At 35.0% G+C, this 24,344-nt stretch overlaps 2 protein-coding genes across 2 annotated transcripts in view; one reads left to right on the top strand and one right to left on the bottom strand.

Annotated features, from left to right (window-relative positions):
• LOC149807313 (TBC1 domain family member 2B-like) overlaps positions 1-6,931 on the bottom strand; it is an 86,967-nt gene extending 80,036 nt beyond the window's left edge. Inside the window, exons 1-3 of the mRNA XM_089965204.1 lie at positions 6,703-6,931; positions 4,328-4,496; positions 365-509 (exon numbers count right to left, since the gene is read on the bottom strand). Coding sequence (XP_089821330.1) covers positions 365-509; positions 4,328-4,496; positions 6,703-6,931 — 543 coding nt within the window. The remainder of the gene's footprint in view (positions 1-364; positions 510-4,327; positions 4,497-6,702) is intronic.
• A 45-nt stretch (positions 6,932-6,976) lies between these two features.
• The window catches only part of LOC149807312 (HEAT repeat-containing protein 1-like), a 178,280-nt gene continuing 160,912 nt past the window's right edge, over positions 6,977-24,344 (top strand). Inside the window, exons 1-2 of the mRNA XM_089965190.1 lie at positions 6,977-7,096; positions 20,861-21,046. Of these exons, the coding sequence (XP_089821316.1) occupies positions 20,905-21,046 (142 nt within the window). The 5' untranslated portion in view covers positions 6,977-7,096; positions 20,861-20,904. The remainder of the gene's footprint in view (positions 7,097-20,860; positions 21,047-24,344) is intronic.

Genomic DNA, 24,344 nt, shown 5'->3' with positions numbered 1-24,344 from the left:
AATTACTGAGAAGACTAGCTTCAAAAGACACAAAAATATTTTTTTATGATTTTCCTTTTAGCAGCATCCCTCTTCCCTGAAAAGCCTTCAAGAATGAGCTGGAAAATGTTATTTGCTCAACAAAGTGCTCATACATAAACCAGAAATAACAGTCAACATGCAACAAAGTACTGAAATTAATATTTTGACAAGGTAAACAATGAAAACAAAAGATACTGTAATAATGATAACTGAACAACAAAAACAGCAATGAAAGCAAAATATACTGCAATAAGGATAACAATATTGGAAACAATCTTCAGATTTGTAATACATGAAATTATGTCAGTTATGATCCATCTGAAAAGTTGAGGAAAAAACCAACCTTCAATGTCCACTGTCCAACCCTATCCTTGGAAAGTGAAATTTTGGACATGCTGAAATCTCGTCGGCGCTTTTGCAGTTCTTGAAGCCAGTGCATCATGTTGTGACGATTCTGAGCATCCAGCAGGTATTCTTTATCTTCTGACCTATAGCAGGACAATGAGAATGCATAAACATGACTGTATGGTCAAACTCAATTAATGTCACCTGCTCATAAATTGCTAATTTACTTTGTCCCTTTGCTTTTATTTTGCATGTGTGATTTGGATTTTTGATATAGCTTTAATAATTTTTGGTCATATCACTACAATGTCTGCAGTGTGGCAGTTTATAGTGATGTCTAGCACTGAGGCATCCTCCTGCATGATGTCCAACCCAGTCTTGACACCAGGCCGACTGTAACTAATACTAACCTCTTAATGCCGAGCACCAAGCAAGGCAGATGCTAGTACCATGTTTAAAAATCTTTGATATGACTTGGCCTGAGTCTAAACCTGCGACCTCCAAGGTAGATGCTCTAACCACTTACGCCACCAGAGCAGTTTCTAGTCCTGTATATAGTAGCAATCTGCTCAATGTGACCAGTGGTCATCATAAATAGTCTTAAATATCATAATGGTCAGGTTAAATGTTGAGATTTCTGAGTTTTTATTATAAATGAATAAGAAAAAGTAAAAAGAAAAAAGGTGTCTTTTTATTTACTGAGAATTCTAAATACACCATTGCCTTGTTTTAGCACAACTTCTGAACCCACTTACAATATGGAGGAAGGTGTCGTGCACATTATTATTTATAGAAAATGCAAAAATAGACCACATTTAGTTAAAATTTAAAAATCATGATCACAACTGATAAATGAAAGCTTGATAAGTCACAAATTTTATCAATGAAATTGCAGTTGGTGTGGCTGTTTTTATTAGTGCCAACAATATAGGGTTGTACAAAGCTATCAACAATGTAGCATTTAAAATTACTATGATGGGGCAATAACCAGTGAAAACATATTGATTGGTTTGTCTTTTGACAGTTTATCAGTCTAATTGTAGCTACAAACCTTCAGTTCATATGTGTTTCATTGCAATAAATAGATGTGTTCTAACCTTAGAAATGTAAGCAACTCCAAAATTAATGATACACAAATTTGTAAGTACACATGTACTGCATATCAACTTGATCTATATTAAAAGTCTGTGATCCACTGTTAACTTTAATTGATTTCTTCAGATCAAATATCCATAAATATTTATGTTCATAAGAGAAATATTTTGTGAGATAATGGAGATTATAATTATAATGTGTCAATGACAGTTGTAAGCAACCCATCATACTTTCCTTCAACTGTTAATCACAATTTGAGCCTCCCATGCTGTGCCTTGCACACTCACATATATTTGCCTTTGATGTTTATAGACCCCATCACTTGTGAAATATTGAAGAAGGGATGTGCTACTTCTAGTTTCTCTACTTATCATTGCTCTCCTTCCATCCTTTATCTCTCAATCTGCACTGTAAGGTGATCCTCTATATAAAGGCCACCTGTCAACAAAGGCCAATTTTGACCAGTCTCCTGGATGACCACTAAATACAGGTTTGACTCTACACAGTAGGTTAGTTAGTTATGAAAACCAAGTTAAGTCACTTATTATGATGCAATATGCAAAGTTCTATCAGTTTTGGGTGAAAGCAAAGTTGGATTTGTCTAGATTTGCTCCTCACCATGAACAATTTCATGTCCAAAAACAAAGACCATGGCATAAGCAAGGGTCTGATTTACTGAGGGAACCAAGGGACCTCTGAATAAATTTCAATAGGAATGAATAATGATTGTGCATGGTGTGTGTGTGTGTGGGGCAGGTTAAGTGGTTGTATAGTTATTTAATAATTCCACTCGGAATAACTGTAAATAAATAACTTTTGCTAATGAAATCCTTTACTTTTCTTTCTAATTTACCTTTATTTTCAATACATTTAATCTCTGAATCATCGTCTTAAGCATTTCCCCTGGTAGTTTCCATGCACATCATATGTACCAGTGTTACAATGAGTACTGTGTCACTGTTTTGCATGTTAATTTGGATACATTCTAATGTTACTGTAGAGTTAGAATATTCTTTATTTCCAAAAAGAATGACAATTATTTAGAGAAAATGGAACACAGAAACTCAATTTTTTTATTGCTATGTTAGTAAAATACTAATGCCAAGATTTCACTGCAAGTTACAGCAAAATCTCTGCTCATCCTAGAGAAAACCTCTGAATGCCAGTTCAGGAATGTTAAGTTCACTATAAACATTGGAACTCACTTCTCCATAATGATTTCTGTTTGTGAAACTAAACATATCATGCATTTAATACACCTTTCGCTTGCTTCCTTTGCTATAGTTCATCAAATTTGTGAATAAGTTGGATAGAACAAGGATCAATGTTAGACACTTTAACTATGTTCCATGAAATTACAGAGTTCTCTGTGATTGGTTAACTAATTGAAATGAATTCAATTAACAGACTATGAATGCTTACAGAAGTAGGATTTACATCAATTTAAAAAAATTTATTCTACCCCAATTACTTGATTTGATAAAAGAAAACTAATTAATTTGATATTTCATTGCAGGTAAACTTTGAATTGAATGTAACAATTCAAAAATATTTACAAGTAATTAATAAGGTTTTGATGAAAATTATTGCAGGCATCATTGTGATGGCATTTTTGACATTTGAATAATAGATGACATACTGCATTTATGATGATCATGCTGAAACCAAGTAAACTTTCAAAACCTGTATTTGTTTTTTTAAAGTGTTGACACTAGAAGTCATTGCTAACATTTTAAATGATTGAAATGTCATTTTATATTGTTATAACAGTGTACTGAGAATCTTTCTTTATAAAGAGATTTTTAAAAAATTGTTTTACTTCTTAATAGTTGCAAATTTCATAACGCTGATTGAAGTAAGTTGACTTAACACCATTAGGTCTTAATAAGGTAGGATTGCACGCCTTTCAAAATATTTATTCTACCAACATTACCCAATACTTGAATTGACAAAAATGACTAATTAACATGCTGATATAATGAAGTTCCACTTTTAATTTATTGTAACAATGCAAGCAACACTTCTACAAATTGGAGATAAAAACAGCTGATACTTTTTCAAAGATACCACTCATTGTCATTGTTGCAATAGCTGAGTGACATTTCCATGTTTTAATAAAAAAGAACACCACATTCATGATGATCATAATGAAACTGAACTAAAAGATAAAAATAAAACAGGAATTTAAGTTGACAAAACTTGTTTAACTGGTATTTATTTGTTAAAGAGTTGCCACCAGAAGGCATTACTAACAATTTAATTGATCAAAATTGTATCATATGTTGGTATCTGCAGACAACTGAGATTTTTCTTTTAATCAAGAAATTTTAACCAAATAAATTACTTCTTATAAAAAGTTGTAAATGTCATGATGCTGATTCATGATACTGATTCCAATTTCCAGACCATTTCTGACTATAAAGTTAGTCACATATCAAGGTTTCATTTACCAATTTGTATCATGATTTTATTTAAATCCAATAAACTGGAGCCTATTCTTTGCATTTTCTGTAAGACAAAATGGGATCATAACCTCATTACAAGTTGGTCTGCAGGATATCCATGGGTGCTATAGTGAGATATCAGTGTATTAGGTTTGCAGATCTTGAGGACATAATAAATAAATAGATGAAAATACAAATGTCACTCAAGCATTAAAACTCTAAAAAATGTGACACACTTTTGGTATGGCTGAGTTACTCCATTGAAGCAGTACCAGTTATCATATGCACTGGTAACACATGGTACAAGATACTGAGAGCATAACAAAATAAACAAATGAATCGACAAACACACAAACTAACTTCATTAGCAATGAGGTAGAAAATATGAATAGTGTCATTCCAGTGTAAATAATATTAATTACCTGATTTCAAACAGGCCTGGCCGCTCAGTATTGGATGCATCAAAGTAGAAGGCAGCATTAGCAATATTAATTTCTCCCACAGGAAGAAGATCATTTGGATGTCTGTAATAGTAAAGCTTGCAAGTATCCTCCCCATACACACACCAGCGCTGACGATTCAGTTTGAAACCTGCCATGGAAATATTTAGCAAATGATAATGACAAATTTATGAATAAAAAAACAATTGTTTTTTTAATGAATTGGTATTCCTAAAGTCTCTGTATTTTTTCATATTTTATTTTCTGCTTTTAAATCATGCATACTTAATTAAGTTAATATGGTTTCCTGTTCAAAATTTTTTGAGTTAATATGGTTTTCTGTTCATATTTGTTATAATTTATTCTAATAAATTTGTTCTATATTACATAAGTCTTCAAACAAACTGAAAGTAATATCCCAAACGTTTATGAAAGTGTTTTTGAGGTATGACAGCTGCAAGATGAAAATAAGCCTAGTACCACAATGAGGCTCTAATGTTCATTGTAGAACATTCTAAGTTGTCGAAAAGATCATGTCTATTACTAAACGTTTAGTAAAGAACATGGTAAATGTGAGGTGTACCAGGAATTCCAGAAAAATAAAAATAAAACAAACTATGATGATTATTCAAAAGAGTTACTAAAACAAAGTACATTAAAACATATAAGTACAAACTTTGCATAGTTTCCAATTTTTTTATATATATTTAGTTTAACAACATTGAGCATAAAAAGATCAGATCAATATTTTGGTCAAAATTATAGGATCAGATCAATATTTCAATCAAAATTATCAACTCATTGGAAATATTTGTTGTTCTTTGAAATGCTACAAGATGGACACCTTCCCATTTAATGTAACTTCTTATCTCCTAACATAATATTTGCCACATTCTTCCTAATAATTGCAGCAAATTAATTTGCTTCTTATATTTCAACATAATAAATAATATTAACCAAAGGTTTAAAACAAAGCTATCTGTACAAAATTCAAATTGATGTAAAGTATTAAAGGTGGAGATTTATTTTTCAACACTTTTATTTTTCTCTTTCAACTATTTTATCTCTCTATAGATAGTTCCTGAATGATTTCATCAGCAGCCATATTTGTGGTCTGCTGGCAGATTAACTGTTTAGTTTATATGATTTTTGGAAGTTGAAATCAATTCATTGAATCTAAAGATACTTTTACGAAAATTACATATATAAACAGAACGCAAATCAGGCTTTGTATGTATCTATAGTTGTGATTTATAAGTTGATTTTGCTTCAGTTTGCCTTTTTAAATGGTAAATTTGGGTGATTGCATATAGGAAAAAGTGCCAGGTTGCCCATCATCCAAGTAAAATGAGTAGAATATCATCTGCTAGTGACATTATTGGGAAGCATCTGTATCTCCTGATAATTATCAAACAAAAAGATAATCTGCAGTATTGCTTAATCATAATTCTTTTTGGTCTGACACATTGTAATAGGTAGATTTCCATTATTTATAATGTCTTTCCTCATTTGTAAATTATGGGAAAAGGAAAATGAAAGATCTTTACTTGTCTTTTTATCACAATTTATTACCAAAAGCTTAAAAAAATTACGTTTTTCTCCATATTTGACCTACAATATCCCAAATTTTGAAGACTTTGAAACTGACCTTAAGGCAAAAGGGCAAATAATCATGCTGAAAATGAAGCATCATGACAAGTATGATGAAAATCTATTAAAGAATTTAGGTAAGATATGCAAATGAAAAACTCTAACCCAAATCTAAACAGTCTGTTTATGATGATATCATTGCCTGTAAAGTTACCACTATATCATACCTCTAACTAACATGGGCTTGACAAAAAATCAATTCTGAGCATGAATACCCAATAGCATATGTACTCCCAAAGTATTTTAGTAACTGATTTAGTAAATAACAGAGAGCTGAAAAAAACTTTGGTTTCCTGCAGACCCAGGAACACAAAAAACAAATCAGATAATAACAATTCAATTCAGCTTATTGGAGACCTGTCTTTAAATTTTATGTGTACAAGAAATAATTTAAGATAAGGTTACAGTGAAAATGGAACAAATGACATCTCTGCAGTTTGGTAAAATAATTTAGTCCAATCATTGTTGGATATGAGGACAACTTAGTTCACTGATAAAGTAGGCCTACATTAAAGAAACATTTATTTAATGTGCTGTTAAAATAATTTCCTCAAAAGACTGAAATTCAAAGGCCTGTACCAGATGATGGAGTTCTTGGGGGGGAAAAAAAAAATGAAACCATTTTTTCGGAAATTTTTGGTCTAAAGTAAATGAAGCAGATGCACTTTCTTCATTATTTAAAACTTTCAAAGAAACTGTTAGTATACCACGAGATCGATGATATAGCCAACCACAGAGTTTCTCTTCCGGGATTTTCCCCTCCTGGTCAGTTTCTTTCTTCACTTCTAAAGGAATTCTGTCTTTTTGTATCATGCCATCGCAGTCAGTTTCCTTGGAAGATCCATGGTCTCCTATAGGAACGATGTCAGGGGGCGGGGTTTTGCCGGGGGATAAAATTTGATTTAATTCACTAGGTGGTTGCCCTCCCCCATCCATCCTGTATTGACAAGAAAAAAAAACATGACAATTCGACTGGTTGTGCAATCACTTCTGGGTTGTTAGACTGAACCCTTCACTTCCGGTTCTGCACGTGTGGGATGAAAACAAATTTACTTTTGTGCTAACTGACCGTTTTAATACTACCACCGTACATTTCTGGAGGTATGTGATACATTTAGCGGCTGATTGTCCTAATATTGTTAACTGGAACTTAATTTAAAGATTAGGAACTAATATAATTTCCAGTAAGATTGGCTGACACAAATATGCACATTTTTTCGATTAGTAACTAGTTTTCGATGTTTCTTCTTTGAAGTTCTTGATAGAATTGGGGGCGAGCTCGTAATTAGAATCGATAAATGGGCTAGAAATTAAAATCAAAGGTTATTTTTCATGACTTCTTAGCCGTCTGTGGGCGACCTGTTCTGGGATTTCGCCCAAACACTAAGAACAAGTTCTTGCATCTTGTTCTTGCTATTCCAGTGTGCTCGTCCCCTTACTTGGTGTAAGTCATACAGGTCATGTAGGTGTTCAACATTGACTATTTCAGTAATAGATGTCATTTTAAAATTAAAAAAATTATTCTATGTATCTTTTAATGGCAATTGTTCAATTTGTTTGGATCATCATCCATGATCCTTTGGAAGACCATTATTTACACGCCGCGAGAAGTACTTGCGGCAAAATCAGTGTTAAAGTACGTGGACATTTTTTGGATGAGATGAACATAAAGGTATGATCCAGTACAATACAGATTCAATTTCATGTACTGTGATGTCTTGTTGAAAGCAGTACATGTTGATAAACAAATTTGTTTGACCTTATGTTTTGATTAGACTCAGCATGCTCTTTTCTTGACCCAGTTTACTACCTGGCTACTATTGTAAACGTGTTTCCTGATGATAGTTAAGGTGCAGGGCATTCATTAATCAGGACTGAATAAACTTTCGTTGAATATAATTAGTATTAAATTATAAAACAACAATTGACATTTTTATTTGAGTAAATGCTAGGGGTGAAACAATAAACCTGTGCTGGGTTTTTAAATGATTCACCATATACAGCCTAAGATATGATACATAAATGAATGAAAATGTATTAAGTTAGTATTTGAATTTACATTCAATGATGCAGTTCACCGTTACTATATTTCAATAAATGACTAAAATATTAATAATGATAGCCCAATAATAATTAAAATTAATTATACACATGCTTTAAGACTTAAGTTAGACGTCACTGTATCATTATGTTGGCTGCAGCTAATACTGAAAGCCTAGTTGAAGTAGGTTGTATTTAAGTGACAGTAACATTTCTCCATTCTAGCCAAGTAACAATCCAGGGCAATCTGAAAATATCTAGCCTGTGCCACTTAACTGCTGCATGCTCAGAATGCTTGAAGCTGGTGCAGACAAATAGTGTCTAGCTAATTTAGTCAAGTCTGGGGAACTGAAACCTGTGAGGTATAATGCTTTAAGCTGGTGTAGACAAATAGCATATAGCTAATTTAGTCAAGACGAGGAACTGAAACCTGAGTGTTCCACCAACCATATGTTTTGTGGCAACAGAGGGCTGGCCAGATACAGTTAAAGCATCGCATTAACTGCATCATCCACATGTGTTGTTTCGTTGATAGTACGAACAGGTTCCTCACAGGCCACAGAAAACAAATCCCAAAGACGTGACGTTGATGGTCCAGTGCCATTTGTTTCAGTTGTAGTTTTTCTTTTTTTCATCAGGGGTTCCTTCTGCTTATCAGCATTCTGCTCCAGGCCACTCTTAAGCCAGCAACAATTGGAAAATTTTCAGCATAGGAAGAATGACAGATACTGATGTTTGGCTATCATTTACTTCCTTGGTAATGTCCATGATAGGGCCTAATGTGTCCACAATGTTGTTAATCAAGACCCGCTTTTGGGCTGTTAGGTTGGGCAGGTCATAGAGAGAGGCGTAAGCCCACAAGACTTGTTTTTTGTTAATATAATGAAACAGACATATTGTATGTAGTCTTCCAGCATGTCTGGACATCCTGGATGAGATTCTTTTGGGCAGTGTCCAATTTTCCAGCTGCTGTTCTGCCAGGATGGAGTGCCGGAACTTGCTGACTATAGATCGCAAAATTGCTAACACATCTTTGACAGCTTGTTGTGATAGAATGCCATCACTGAAAATGAGCTGCGGTGTGTAAACAGAGCTGATGCCATTGATTTCAGCCAGACTTGTTGTTTTAACCATGTTTGCACCTCCATCACACAGAAGAACATGGATATGAGTTTTGGAAATGTGTTTGTCGCATAATTTGTCCAGTTTCTCGCCAGATATTTTCCTGTGTGTGATTCATCTAGAGGCTTTGCTGCTAAAGTCACCTGTTTCCACTGAAAGTCTTCCATCAGCCAATGTTCCGTAAGACTCGAGGCTACACAGATGGATGGGTCTGACCACGCATCAGAGGTTAAACTAAGGTCAGTTTTGGGCAGAAACTAAATCATGCACCTTGCTTTGTATTGCCTTATGCATATTAGGTATCAAAGATGTGGAAAAGTACTTCCGACTTGGCATTTTATAGTGCGGTTGTGCCTTGGCCATCAGAGGTCGAAATCCAATGTCTTAACCCTTTAAGCCCCGATCCCGTCTGTAGGCGTGATCCGGTTTCTGCATTCAATGGCCGATCCCGCCTGTAGTCGTGATTTTTTTACTGCATTCAATGGCCGATCCCGTCTCCAAGCGTGATGAATGTGTGTTAGATTCAACGTCTCTGATTGGTTAGAAATGGGTTTATTCCAAGAACTAACAACTATTAAACCAATCAGAAATGATTTTACTTTCATTTGCGGAAATTTGAATTGTTCAGAAGCTAAGGGCTCCTGTTTTGAAAGCGGTTTAACTACACGTGTTCTGGTCATGAAAAATCATAAATGATGGCGGACGTAAGAGTGATTTTTGATGAGAGCAAAAATGAGGAGTTTCTCGGGTTTGATCTTGAAAATACTGAGCAAGCTGAGGAAAGATATGTTCATTAGTTGGATATTTTGTGAGATTTCGATTCGGACATAGAAGTTTCTGAGATTGAATCGTCCGAAGATGAGGATGCTGACAGCGCTGATGATTGAGTTCTTGCGGATAAACGTTGCACATAATTTTGTAAATTCTGTATAAATAAGTCGTGAAAGACTTGGACAAATAGGGAAAAAAATACATCACTGTGTAGACAAATTCATTTGCAATAAATGGTGAAACTTTCTTGGATTTTAATTGGATATAAGCAGAGAAATTAAGGTAAGAGTGAATGCATGTGCACGATGTTTACAAAATTTTCAAACAGGTAAAACTCAGGGGCACACGCAGCTAGACACAGCTTAGCGCTGCTGGGGCATAGCAGCAGTGATACTGATAACGGGTCTGGGGCTGAATGAGTTAACACATTAAACCTTAGTGACAACTTTATGGGGCAGGAGGTAGTAGCCTACTGCCGAGCTCTGTAGCGTCATGGTCATGCATGATACACTAAAGTGGATGGTATTTTAGAAAGATAGACAGATGTGGCTCTACAATGATACCAAATAATCTGAAATATCTAGTTGTACTACAAAATACAGATAGAAAAACCTCATTTTTTGGACCCAACTTTTTTAACGCAAAATTTGCCCGTGCTCAGAATCCCATTTTGTGTCCAGAGCCACACCGGTATGAACTGTAAACAGACAGATGAGCCTTTGCAAAAAGTAGGATAAGATGGGCATTTGGAATAAAGAGTGGTCTCCATACAAAAATAATGGCTCTGTTTAGCAACAAACAAAAAAAAAAGAAAACAAGTCCAACTTTTATGCTTCTGCTCATGCGCGAGTCAAATAGCCAATGAAAAATGATGTTTCTACCACAACTAGGCAGTATTTTATTGAAAGATGACTGAAGATTTGGTGTTTTCGAGTCTATTCAGAAATAGCTTTCTAAATGTGTTTCTGACTCGATTTTCAGGCAAAAATGGCAAAAACCTCCAGGGGTTAATGTGTTAAACAACGGAAAATGATTGCACATCTACTGCCATGAGCTATGCAATAGCTTTATGCCAACAAATAGCTCTCGGGTCATCAAATGCAAATGGCTAGTCAGAGTACAAGGATTTGCTTCAGCTATTAGGGTTAACTGCACAGCATCCTTTTCTTTTTTATCTGCCAGAAACAGGCCATGTTCGACGATGTGCTTGCAGCACAAGTGTAAGACAATAATTGATGTCGTATAGATTTTGGAATCCTTTCCTCCTCTGGAAATGCATGCTTGAAGTAATTCCAGGCTAAACTTGAGTGTTTCGAGTTTGACATTATGCATAGGCTTCGTAGTAAATTTAATAGTGGACAATCGCTAGTCAGTATTAATAATCCAATCGATTTGCACTCTTGAAACAATGTTTTAAAGCAAGTAAGTTACTACTAAGTTGTCCATGGGGCTGGAGGGATGCACGCACCAAGCTTATAGTCGCATGCTGAAGCAGCTTAGCAGCTGGGGTATCAAAGGGTAATGTTGCTGGCGCTGGCATGCCAATATCAATGCTGCATAATATTAGTATGTCAGCATTTAGCGTGCAACCGCTATTCTTTAATTAGCAGCATTGCAGGACAGGCTAAATAACAGATTAAATATAGTGAGTCATAGTTTCGCAGTAGTTTTAAATTTCACTATCTTTCTAATCTGACTAGCTATCTGCTAATGTGTATGCTGGAAGTTCAAGAGCCACACCAGGCCTCATTTGCTGGTTGGCTGCTGTGACTGGGATGAATGCATGAATGGTATTGATAATTTGTTGTGTGCAGGCAATCATCGGTAGTTTACAGCAAGTGTGGTAAAAAGTATTTACTTTTAAGAATATGTTGTCCTACAATTAATCCCCAAATCAAATGTTTATTCCCTAATTTCCACTATTTAATTTTGATTTAAAATTCAAGATATGTCAAGATGAATGTTATGCTTGAATTTATATTTTGGAAATTTGTTTACATCGGCAATGATTATTTCTGACATTACTGATTGTTCTCATAATTGGCCCGATTCAGAGTATGGCCGATTCATCGGTGCAGATTTACACTTTAGCCACCAGGCAGAGGTATTATCATCAAAATATCTTTACTTCTTAATGTCATTTTTTTTTCATTCTTCTTTATTCATTTTATCTTAACCCTGATATTGAATTATAGTTTTGTAGCATGTGATCCCTCTTGTCTAAATTGTTTGAGAAAAGAAATGAAAATTGCATTCTACTTTTAAACTGAATTTATTTTAATTTAGCTTGGTATTCTGCCTTTGCCTTCTTCCTCTCAATTTCATGCAGATATGGCCTGATGTAAGTTTGCTGCCATATTTCATGTAATTTTTTTGTACACGAAAAAAAGAATTAATAATTTCAGTGTGCGAAAAATTAAATATAAAAGAAATAATTATCATTTGGTGGTACTGACCATGTATGAAAAATAAAGGGATCGTACCTGAACAAGTTCTACAAAACACACACTACTCGACAACCTAATGGTACAGACATACAAAGCAAACATATATTTTCTGTCCCATTCTGCTCTCAACTCAAGAATCTAATTACAATAAAAATAAAAGCACTCAAAAAGATTTTTGTTGTTATGAGAGAGAGAGAGAGAGAGAGAGAGAGAGAGAGATGGTTTGAATACGTATTAGTTATGGGTATTATTTATTGGTAAATTGTATGCAACGATATGATTCCACATTGTCAAGAAATTAAGTGCTACTGATATTTTTACAGCAACAATAATCTCATTATCAAATTGCAATAAAAAATAAATTGCTTAAAATCACGTTTTAGTTAATGCATGTGAGCATACGTATGTGAGAGAGAGAGATGAAACAAAATTTTGTCAGTGTACAAGACCTTATTTACTCAGGGTGGCTTTTATTTTGTAGCTTTTGCAAAGAGAAAAAAGACTATTTTAAGTTGCCTGAAGATTATGATAATCCTCATGTATTATGACCCTACTATATTCAATTATCAATAAACACCGCTAAATCAACAATTCATTCTTGTATTAATTCTAGTATACACTGTCACAGCAACCACATGGCTATGCAGTGTTATTGATATGGTAATTAACCCTTTACCTCATGCAAGCGTCTTTGGGTGCCTCTGCTCCATTTGCATGGAAGTGCCTTTTGACGCCTGCTGTAAACATCAGCCATGTTAAGCCGGTTTTTCATAGCGCCACCTTTGGGGAAAAACCCCTATTAGATACTACATTCATGTCTGTGAATGACAATTACTACAGATCACGCGGTCACTGTTTATGCACTGGTCAGTATCTGCTATTTAAAGTAACTGGGTCGTTATCTCCACTCTCCAAAATGGCGGTCGCAGATTTCATTCAGTACGTACAAAGTTTTCATGATTAGAATCACAACTATGAAAGATACAATAACTTAGGTAAAGGCTCTGATATTGATGTAGGCAGCAATTAGTTTTTATAAATTATGAAATTCAGATTACTTAGTGATGTAGACGCAGACGAAAAATTTCAAGTATGAGAAATGGCAGCTACGGTTGGTCAGCGGCCTCACTGACATGACGGTGAACAAGTTCTCTCAAGATTTTAAAGCACATAAAAAATTCTTCCGTGAAAAGTAATTACACAGCTATAACAATCGGACTTTACTCTTAAATATTTCCACACATAATCAGGGATGGTCCTGGCTTTTAAAAAGCTGTCGCCAAAAAAATCGCCAACCTCAATATTTTGTCGCCAATTTTCAAAAAAGTGTCGCCAAAAAAAGTAGTGTACATTTTTCCAAGTGTTAATTTAGTCTATTAATGTAACAGGCAATGAAAATTACAAAAGATGGATTAGTTAATACTTTAATTATAACAAGCATTAACAAAATGTTACAGTGTTACATGAAGATCCATCGCGATTTTAGGGCTGCCCACTTGTTGAATGCAGTTTCAAAGTCTAATTTTTCACATCTGTACATGCTGATTCTCATTAAATTCTCGAGAGATGAGATGCAGAGCTTATTTCTGATGTCAGTTTTTATGAGGTTCATCTTACTGAATCCACGTTCACAGTCATCAGTGCTGACAGGTGACACCAGTAGTCTCTCAGCAGCCCCCCCCCACCCCCCATGGCTAGCTTCATAAAGCTTGTAGCAAATTGCTTCCTAAATCCCAAGAATGATCACTGAATGCTGTATAAATTTTCTCGACAAGAAAAATAGGATCTCCATTCCCACGAATGAAACTTACACGAGTCAACACCTGGCAATATTGGACCGTATATATAAGCATAAATTCACACCCAATTTAGGGATTCTTTCACTCCTGTATTTTGAGAAATAAATAATTATTATTAATTATGCAAAACTGTTCTTTTTTTGCTATTTCTTGTTGCGGAGTTTAAGTCTCTGCAGCTGTAAATCAGGACTGATGGCAAAAGGAAAAGATCAATGAGTAAAATGCTGCACTGGCGATAGAAGTAATTGTGATTTAGATTTTTTCCATTTGCTTTGTATTTATACACAGTAGTCGGTACTTCAGAGCTTATCAGTTTTCTATGAAGGTTCAGCAAAACTACTGTATTGGTATATGTATAAAAAAAACCAGAAGGATTAGCCATACAATTAATTGTATCTGTTCTATTCGCGTCTTCAGAAGTCGGTCAGTTGTAGGTATAGTGCAGTAGCATGATTGACTGTATCGCAGCATACAGTACTCAGTCCAGATGTCAGCATAAGCAGATTATGATGTAACAATGCACTGTAAAGATGGGGTTGTCAATAAGAACAAAGGATCGTTTGTGTAACAGATTGATTCCAATGCATTGCTTAGTCAAGTTTGTGGCTTCCTTTCGTTCTGCCTTTTAATTTATCCAGTCCAAATCATTGATTGTATGTACAAATTAAATAACCAAAAAGTATGTCGCCAAAAAAATCGCCAGATGGGATATTTTTGTCGCCAATAAGGAAAAAAAATCGCAATTTGCGACATTGGCGAAGCCCAGGACGATCCCTGCATAATAGATGTACCAAAATGTAAAATGGTTAAAATTGCTGTTAAATGTAACATACACTACATTACTTAACAGTTAACAGGCAGGCCTATGCATATGGAGTCAAATAGGTAACAGGTGTTCTATTTATAGCGCACTGCACTTTGTAACTATGCTCTATGAGGTAAAGGGTTAAACATGCTTAGATCTTTGGTTGTCCAGTTGAAACCAGATTGAGGACAAAAATGGACAGAAGAAATCAAATCAATGAGGCTCTATTTAGGGAAATGAAAATCTGCCAATGTGCTATTGAAGTTTTTCTCCATACAGAAGATGTTTTTATAGAACAAGCAATCATGCTGTTAAGTGTTTAGGCTCGAAAAAACAGTAACACAGAAAGAGTGAAAACAACAAGCTTTTTAAAATTTAATAAATAATTTATTTCTCTGGGAAAATTATGTAAATGAAAAAAGGATCACTTACGGTTTCAAGAATCAAATCCAAAAATAATCTAAGAATAATACAAGAATTAAATTGCAAAAGTCCTAGTAATAAATGTTCTAATAATTTCAAGTTCGAATCCTGATGGAAAATCCAAGATGGATGATGGTGACACATACTGTGTTGTCTTTTACTGTTCCTTGTAGAAATACAAATAATGACACTCTGGTGTCTATCTTTTAACATATAAGTTGTGTTAAACTGGATTATGTATTGCAAGGTGAAGTCAAATTGAGAAAAGAAACAAATTCTGTCAGAGCTGGGTACCATGAACTATTTTGTACTGCAGTATTTCTGAACATACTGTGAAATATACTGCAATTATAATTGGGACCAACAATTTAATTTTCTGCGGCAGATACCTGGGAATTATTAAAAATGTCCAGCTCTGTCAGATGGGAGAGAACTTCGTGCTCATATTTATTACAAAATAATCATACTGTGTTCATTACATTATTTGAAGTAAAAAGGATTATTTTGTGGTAATACATTCTAAAATATCAAACAAAATAATGTGCCCCCATCCCCATTAAATGGCCAGTACCTTATAATAGAGAAAACTAACTAAAATGGGGTGATTATGTTGTACACTATTGCTGACACCCTCTAAAACATTAACATTAGAGGGATTGTTGATAAAAAATAGGCCACTGAAGCCTATAATTTACTAGGTATCCTATTAATCAGTTTAATGTAATAACAAGGGAAACTTGGAATGGGATGTTAAGACATTTATCAGAGACAGTCAGTAATGCACTGATAAAGAAAATGGGAAAATATTTAGGGAACTAATGAATGTATGTAAAATTCAAACAGAAAGTAACTGCTCTCCTGAAAATCTTAGATAATTCTCAATCTTACAAAAGAAAACATGAAATTAACATGTTGAAAGACACTAATAACTTTAAACATTGACATATTTTCTCCTTTTTTTAATCTAAATTTTTTCAAAAGTTTGATTTGGCCTGAATATCTTTCACAACATTCCTTTCAGCTGCCATGATGGCATATATGACATGTACCGTACATGTGATTCAAGGTTCATAAATATAACTATTTGTTATAGTTAAAATTATTTTCTGACTAATACAGATATTTTGTAAAACATCAATAATTTCTGGAATTTTTTTAAGTGAAATATGAAACAACAAATATCATTAACTTTGTAACAAGCTTACTTCGGAATTTACATTCTTTCCTTGTTGAAAGAAACTACCAAGGTATTGGTACAGGGAAAAGTATTGTGATGCATACCACAGGATAAAAATACCATGTAAACCTGTATACTGGTTATACTGCACACTTCTATAAATATTTTTAAATATATCTGCAATACTGGATGTTTTTATTACTTAAAATTATATTCTAATTAACAAATTTGTAAATAAATCAGATAGAAAAAGTAACTGTAACCATTGCAGTGTCTTCTGTCCATCCATCTCAGTCTCTCTCTCTCTTTCATTAATTGGTTATTCAATTAACTACATAGGTGCTGATTCTCTTTACCTTTGAAATGTTTTGTGTCCTTTAATGTACAAAAGTTTTTGGCTTGTATTTTTGGATGTAATTGAATTTTTTTAAAATTAATGTCCTCTTTGGATCATTTTTGGATGTTCTGGGAAAGGTTTATTTAGTCAGACAGCTCAAGTCCAATCCCATATTTTGTAACAAAATGACAGTAAAATATGTTTAAAACAATTAACATTATCTTTCTGCATGATATAATGCAAGACTGACCTTGATGTTGACTTCTAAATGGAAAATACAGGCTTTGTCAGTGTATGGTGTGAAGCAAGGGATCAAAAGTTGAAAGAAAACTGGGTATTTATTGAATATAAGAATGCTTAATAAAGATGCTGATATATGTACTGTGATGAGGTCAGAGTATAAACCTTTAGAAGAAAGCACTTACTGAACATGACCTCTCACTTGCTTACTAAACCTTTCACCAAAATGTTTTAACTTGCTTGTTGTTGTGTGGTTTAACACCATTTTTCAGCACACGATAGGCTATGCATGGCAGCTAGTATTAATGGTGGAGGAAGAACCCGGGAAAACCCCAGGAAGAACCACCGACCCATGAGAAGCTACTGGCAAGCTTTCTCACATACCCACATTGGACGAATCCTAGACTTGAACCAACACAGACAGAGGTGAGATGGCAGTGATCCGTAACAGAGAGCGCTTTTGACCACTTGGCCACTTGGGGCTCCCTTTTAACTTCTCCCTAGGACATGTAAAGCATAGGATGGTGTTAATTTTTAAAATGAAAATAAGGCTTTTATTTGATATGTGGTATTGGCTCTTGGTTGACATATGGTATTGGCTCTTGGTTGATATGTGGTATTGGCTCTTGGTTGATATGTGGTATTGGCTCAGTTAATAGGTGGTCATGTTTTTGGAAAAATGACATATTAACCATGAGTTTTTAATTGTTATTTGTCCTGTTTCATTTGGGAAGGATGAGGGTATGGGTTTGTCAAAAAGTCAATGAGTGTTTCTTGGAATGTTATAGGGATAAGTAAATACAGGTCATATAATACTTATGTGTGATGGTATCATTGTTACATGATGTACCATTCCAGTGGTCTAGTGGTTAGAGCATCTGCTATGGATGTGGGAGGACATGGGTACGAAGTCTGGCCGAATCATACCAGAGACTTACAAATATGGTACTAACAGCTGCCTCACTAGGCACTCAGCATTAAGAGGTTAGTGTTAGGACTGGTTGGTCTGGTGTCAGGATAATGTTACTGGGTGGGACATCATGCTGCATGGCTGCGGCATGATGTCCCAGCACTAGACATCACTATTAACTGTTACACTGCAGACAAAGTGATATGACTCAACAATTGTTAAAGCTATGTTAAAAATCTAAAACACACACACACACACACACTTGTAACATGATATGTTGGATAATGCACAAGTTTATGAGAGAGCATTACCTATCCATACCTTCCCTCTTGTTGGTTTCTATGGCGTAACTGTTGCATAGTGAAGGTTAAATTCAGATAATGTCTATACAATCTTATTATTTATTTAGTAATAAATGATAAGGGTTATATTATTGTTATTTCACATTGATCCCTATATGGTGAAGCTTAATGTTTAAGGTCCCCCCCCCCCCAAGTTCCCATAGGGTCGTATTAATGTTAAACTTAAATCACCACAGCAAACCCTCAATTCTATATCATCCCCTATAACTGCTTATATATTTCCAAGCATAAAGATATGCAAATCATACATAGTGTTTATTTGTCAGAATCAAAATGAAATTGACATTAATTTATTTCATAATTTAGCTAATATAAATTAAATGTTTCAGAAGTTTTGATCATTATTGTCTTACTGAACAAAGTATTGATAGGGTTTTGAGATACAAATGTCAGCATTCATGTCATGTTCATATGGGACAGGAATAGAAGACATTTTCTTCATAATTCATCTGATCAATTTACTGGTGCTATTTTTTATTACAGTAAAGTATTCGTTTCATATATTGCATACACTTTTAGTAATAATTATGTCAATTTCATGACAAGTGTCATGTATAAAAATATAAATACTACATCTTATAAATATCTTTGAAAGATCCATTTTCAGAACTTTTTTTTAAAATTCATGTAAAACTAATAAAAAGACAAAGTAATATTAATAATAATAACAGTGTGTTTTAATTTCTTTAGTATGGCCACAAATTGTCACATAAAATTAAATCCCTTTATGCATTCTCTCAGGTATATTAAATACACTGTTCACATAATATTTCCATATACCGATGTGTGCCGGTAAAAATGTTTGCATAAATTTGCACAATAGGTGAGATTAGCCCCTTTAATTATCAGTCATTATCAGTACAGATTTGGGGCTAATGTACCAGTTCTAACAGATCAATTGCTCTCAGAGCACTAAGAAAAAAGCAGATAAGTGTTTGTCGTGTTATGTCATGTTTTTTTCTAGTCTACTTCCACTCTAAGATGGAGTGGGTTCTTAATCTGGGATCTGGATTCTTAACTGTTTTTGAACATTGTTATAGCAAGAAAAACTACAAGAACATTGTGCTGTGGTCTAAATCCTTGTTCTCATACATCATCCAAAGACACCCCATGCAATGTGCCCCAGTGTACATCAAATCTGGTGTCACCATGTTTTGATAGTCTAACAGGATGGACATGATTGACATGACACATTAAAACAGGCCATCAGTTTACTACAAAATTGCATATGATATCACAAGATGTGTTTGTGTATGCTTTAATTAATTACAAGATGTGTTCAGATATTCAGAAGGTTCAGGCTGCACAAAATGCCAATTTATCAATTCAGCAGCAAGTTATACAGTTAGGCATGCATGTACTTTGTGCATTATTCTGTTATCACTGCAGAGCACAAATTTAGGAAACCAGACTGGGTTGTACTTGTTAGGATATTATTCATGTCTTTAAGAATGCATCAGGCTGTTTAGTGGCCAAGACTAAATGTTTCAGAGTTTGCTCAAGTATTTGGCTCAACTGACTGTTCTCAGCTTTGTCAAGTACTATCATTTCAAACATATGGAAAATCCAGAACTTATTCCAGTAACTTGTTTACATTGATCAAATGCGTTGTGATTGAATATGTACTGTGCTTGCAGAAAAAGCAAAATGCTACAAGTATTTAGAATTCTTGCTACATATTTCCTGTCCTCATGATCATTAATAAAAGTTCTTGCATTCCATTTTCTTCTGATGACAGTTCATATTAATTCAACCCTGCAATACCTGTATTTATAGTCTTCTGACAAATAATGTTATTACTAATTTGTCCAAGCCCGTATGTTCAGGATGCTGAAGTTAACATCTGATGTCCTTAATTAGACTGGTCATTCATATCTGTGTACCAGACTAGTCATTCATATCTGTGAGCCAGACTGATCATTCATTGTATGTGAACCAGACTTTTAATTCATAGTCTGTGAGCCACGTTGGTCATTCATAGGCTCAGAACCGGAGTAGCTATTCATAGGCTGTAAATCAGACTGGTCATTCATTGACTATGAATAAGACTTGTCACATGTACAGATAGAAGTTTTAGTGTTGGAACCAGCAGACTTTCAATCCAAAAGGGAATATGCTGGGAATTAAACAGCGTGTGCCACTTTTAGTACCAAATGAGGTAAATACATACAATTATAAAATATTGGTATAATTTTCTGGTTGTCATAATGGGATTCTTTAGATCCCCATATGGCATCAAGTGACAGTTTTCTTTTTCAGAAACCAATTTCTAGCTGCAATTTAACTTGGAACTTGGAGTGCAAGCTAACCTCTCAATTTGCTATATTTTGAGAAAGAGAAAATTAGTTGAAATTTTATGTTATAATTATATGTAGTAGTCTTTTGGAATATGTAAATATGTTTAACTAAATTTGCTTTCTTTCCCTTATTAGGTGGACATTAGTTTCCTTTTTATTTCTTGGAAAGCCATACAAAGATGACCTCTCTTGCCAAACAGCTACAAAGGTTAGCAGTTCCTCACTCCCAGGCTGTGTTTGGTGGGGACAAACGCAAGGTCTCCTTACTGTTTGATCCAAAAGAAGCAGCCTCCATTGACAGAGAAACATTTTATGCACTTGGTATGTAGATGTTTGACAATCACAAATAATAGGAGAGATTCTAAGCAATCTCTTTTCTCCTTGAATCACTAATCATTTTTTCCCATTATTCCAATAATCATAGTATCCATATTCCACAAATCATATTTTCCATATTCTGGAAAATTCTGGAGAAATTAGTGTAATCTTTGTTTTTGTTCTGTCCATCTTAATAGCTGGGCTTGTTATTATTTGATGACATTGTTTGAGCATGTATTGGACAGGACTTATTATATGTTATATGTGATGAGCAAATTTTGTACAGACTGTATTACTGCATGTCATATTAGCAAGGAGTTGTCATGCTTCTTTTCATATCATACTTGTCCGATCTTGTATCCAGTGGGCTGATAAAAATTCTAACTAGAATAGTGTTGTTCTGATTATCCATTATAATTGTACTGATCCCATCTTGCATCCAGTGGAAAAAATATATATAAAAAACTCTCTCAAGTCATGTGCACATGTTCAGAATTAAATGTCATTTATTCCTCAGGGTTTCAAGTTGTATCTTAAGCACTGAAAAAAGTGTTGCTAAATTGATTTCTGCACAGTAACTTTAAGCCTCAATGCTGCTGCTATGTGACATATGTCCAAAGGTTGTATTTGCCAAATCATCTGAATTAGACTGAATAAAGATATTGGTCTAAAACATTGTTGTGTTTGATTATAACACTGGTCAACAGTGAAATCATTACTGACTTGAAAAGGTCCTAATCTGTAGTATTTTGGTGTGCCGAACACGAATATAACCGTGAAAAATTTGTATTGGCTCTCGTTTTGAAGATATTCATATACCTCATTTTCTATGTTTCACTGTGTAAATTTCTCCAGTAGGACTGCAGCAACATCCGGAATAATGATGTAACATTGCATAATACCATCATGCTCACATCATCCACAGTTGATTGCATCATTTTCTGATGCAATGCAATACTAATGCCATGCGGCTGCTGAAGTAAGTTGACGTCAGCAGTGTACTATACATGTGTAGGCCTATTATACTAATGCCAGGCGGCTGCTGAAGCTGACGTAAGCAGTGTACTATATAAAGCCCAATCAGATAGGTTCAGCATTTAAAATATTTTAGACGTTGTGCGAGACAGTTACATAAAACTTATTATTTTATCCATTTACGTACAATAAAGAACAGTAATGCCTCGAAAGTGTGTTAATACCGCGGACAATTTTTGCTATATTTGTGGGGAAGTGACATTTGCCAACCAGAAGAAAAGTATCAATTCTCAAGTGAAGAAGGCATATCATCTTTACTTCGGATGCAAGGTTGGTGACCAAGACAAGCCTTGGGCTCCGCATATATGCTGTGCTAGATGTACAACACAGCTTTCACAGTGGCTGAATTGCAAAAGGTCATCAATGCCGTTTGCAGTCCCAATGGTGTGGAGAGAGCCAAGCAACCACCTAAATGACTGTTACTTCTGCTTGGTTCCTCCTCTTTCCGGCGGAATAACGAAGCGAAAGAAGTCGAGAATAGTCTACCCAAACATTCCGTCTGCATTGAGACCAGTTCCACATGGTGAGGGACTTCCTATTCCAGAACCTCCAGCAGAATATTCTCTTGATTCATCTGACGAAGACAAAGGTGAGTCGACCTGTTCTTCTCCTGGTCCATCAGCATGCAGTGATCCAGATTTTCACTGTGGTGCATCATCAACCCCACACAGAATAACACAGGAAGAACTAAATGACCTGATTCGTGACTTGGACTTATCAAAGAACAAGGCAGAATTGCTAGGATCAAGACTCCAACAATGGAATCTTCTAGAAGAAGATGTCACAATTACTGCATATCGAAAGCGCCACCAGCAATTGGAGCCTTTCTTCAGAAAGAAAAGTAATCTGATATTCTGTTCCGATATTGAGGGCCTCATGAATGCTTTAAAAATCACTCATGACCCACAAGAATGGAGACTATTTGTGGACTCTTCGAAACTGAGTCTCAAGGCTGTGCTTTTGCACAATGGAAACATTCTTCCATCTATTCCAGTAGCGTATGCTGTCCACATGAAAGAGACATACGATAACTTAAGGCAGCTACTGAATTCCATTGAGTATAACAAGTACAGCTGGCACCTCTGTGGGGATTTGAAGGTAGTTGCCCTTTTAATGGGACTGCAGCAAGGATATACAAAATACATGTGTTTCTTATGCGAGTGGGATAGCCGAGCAAGGGAAATGCACTACATGAGGAAGGAATGGACTCACAGGCAGAATGTAGCCATTGGAGAGAAGAATATCCAACACCCAGCTCTGGTTGAGGCTCAGAAAATCTTGCTACCACCCCTTCACATCAAACTAGGTTTGATGAAGAACTTCGTGAAAGCCATTGACCGGACTTTGCCAGCATTCCGATACCTGCATGAAAAATTCCCTCGACTCAGCGAAGCAAAGATTAAAGAGGGAGTTTTTGTGGGTCCTCAGATTCGAGAGCTTTTCAAAGATGACCGGTTCAACAACTTGCTGGAAGGTGACGCGAAACAAGCATGGAATGCTTTTCGCCTAGTTTCTACAAACTTCCTCGGAAATGTTAGGGCAGAAAACTATAAGGAACTAGTAGAAGACATGTTGATGAAGTATAAGAAACTTGGCTGCAATATGTCTCTAAAGATTCACTTCCTTCATTCCCATTTGGATTTCTTTCCTAGCAACTGTGGTATTGTTAGTGATGAACACGGCGAACGTTTTCATCAAGATATCGCAACAATGGAACAAAGATACCAGGGAAAATGGTCCACTACAATGCTGGCTGACTACTGCTGGACACTCCTCAGAGATGCTCCCGAACAGCTGTACAAGAGACAGGCGAAGAAATCTAAGATGTAGTCAATGACTTGATTTTTTATAGGTAGGCTATTACAGTTGACCTTTTACTATTGGAATGCATTTCGTTATGTAAACATTAATTTCTTGCAGATTACAAAAAAACTAGAGCCAATTTTGCAATTTGACTGTCATATTCGTGTTCAGCACATAAAAATTGATAAGAATTGACTAATTTTATTTCAGTAACATGACTTTTGTAAAAATTTGTTGTCCAGTGTAACTAGATGATATTGATGTTTCATCACATTATGACCCCAGTAATTTATCCCATGAACTGAGAAATGAATGTATACAAATGTTGATTGTTTGATTATAACTAGATGATATTGATGTTTCTTCACAGTATGATCCTTGTAATTTATCCCTTGAACTGAGAAATGAATGTGTACAAATTAATATGATGTTGATTGTTGACATCCATGGGTAAACCGATTTT

Source organism: Sinohyriopsis cumingii, chromosome 1 (assembly GCF_028554795.1).
Source record: "Sinohyriopsis cumingii isolate HCF-2022 chromosome 1, ASM2855479v2, whole genome shotgun sequence".
Lineage (NCBI taxonomy): Eukaryota > Metazoa > Mollusca > Bivalvia > Unionida > Unionidae > Sinohyriopsis > Sinohyriopsis cumingii.
This window is presented reverse-complemented; position numbering and strand designations above follow the sequence as displayed.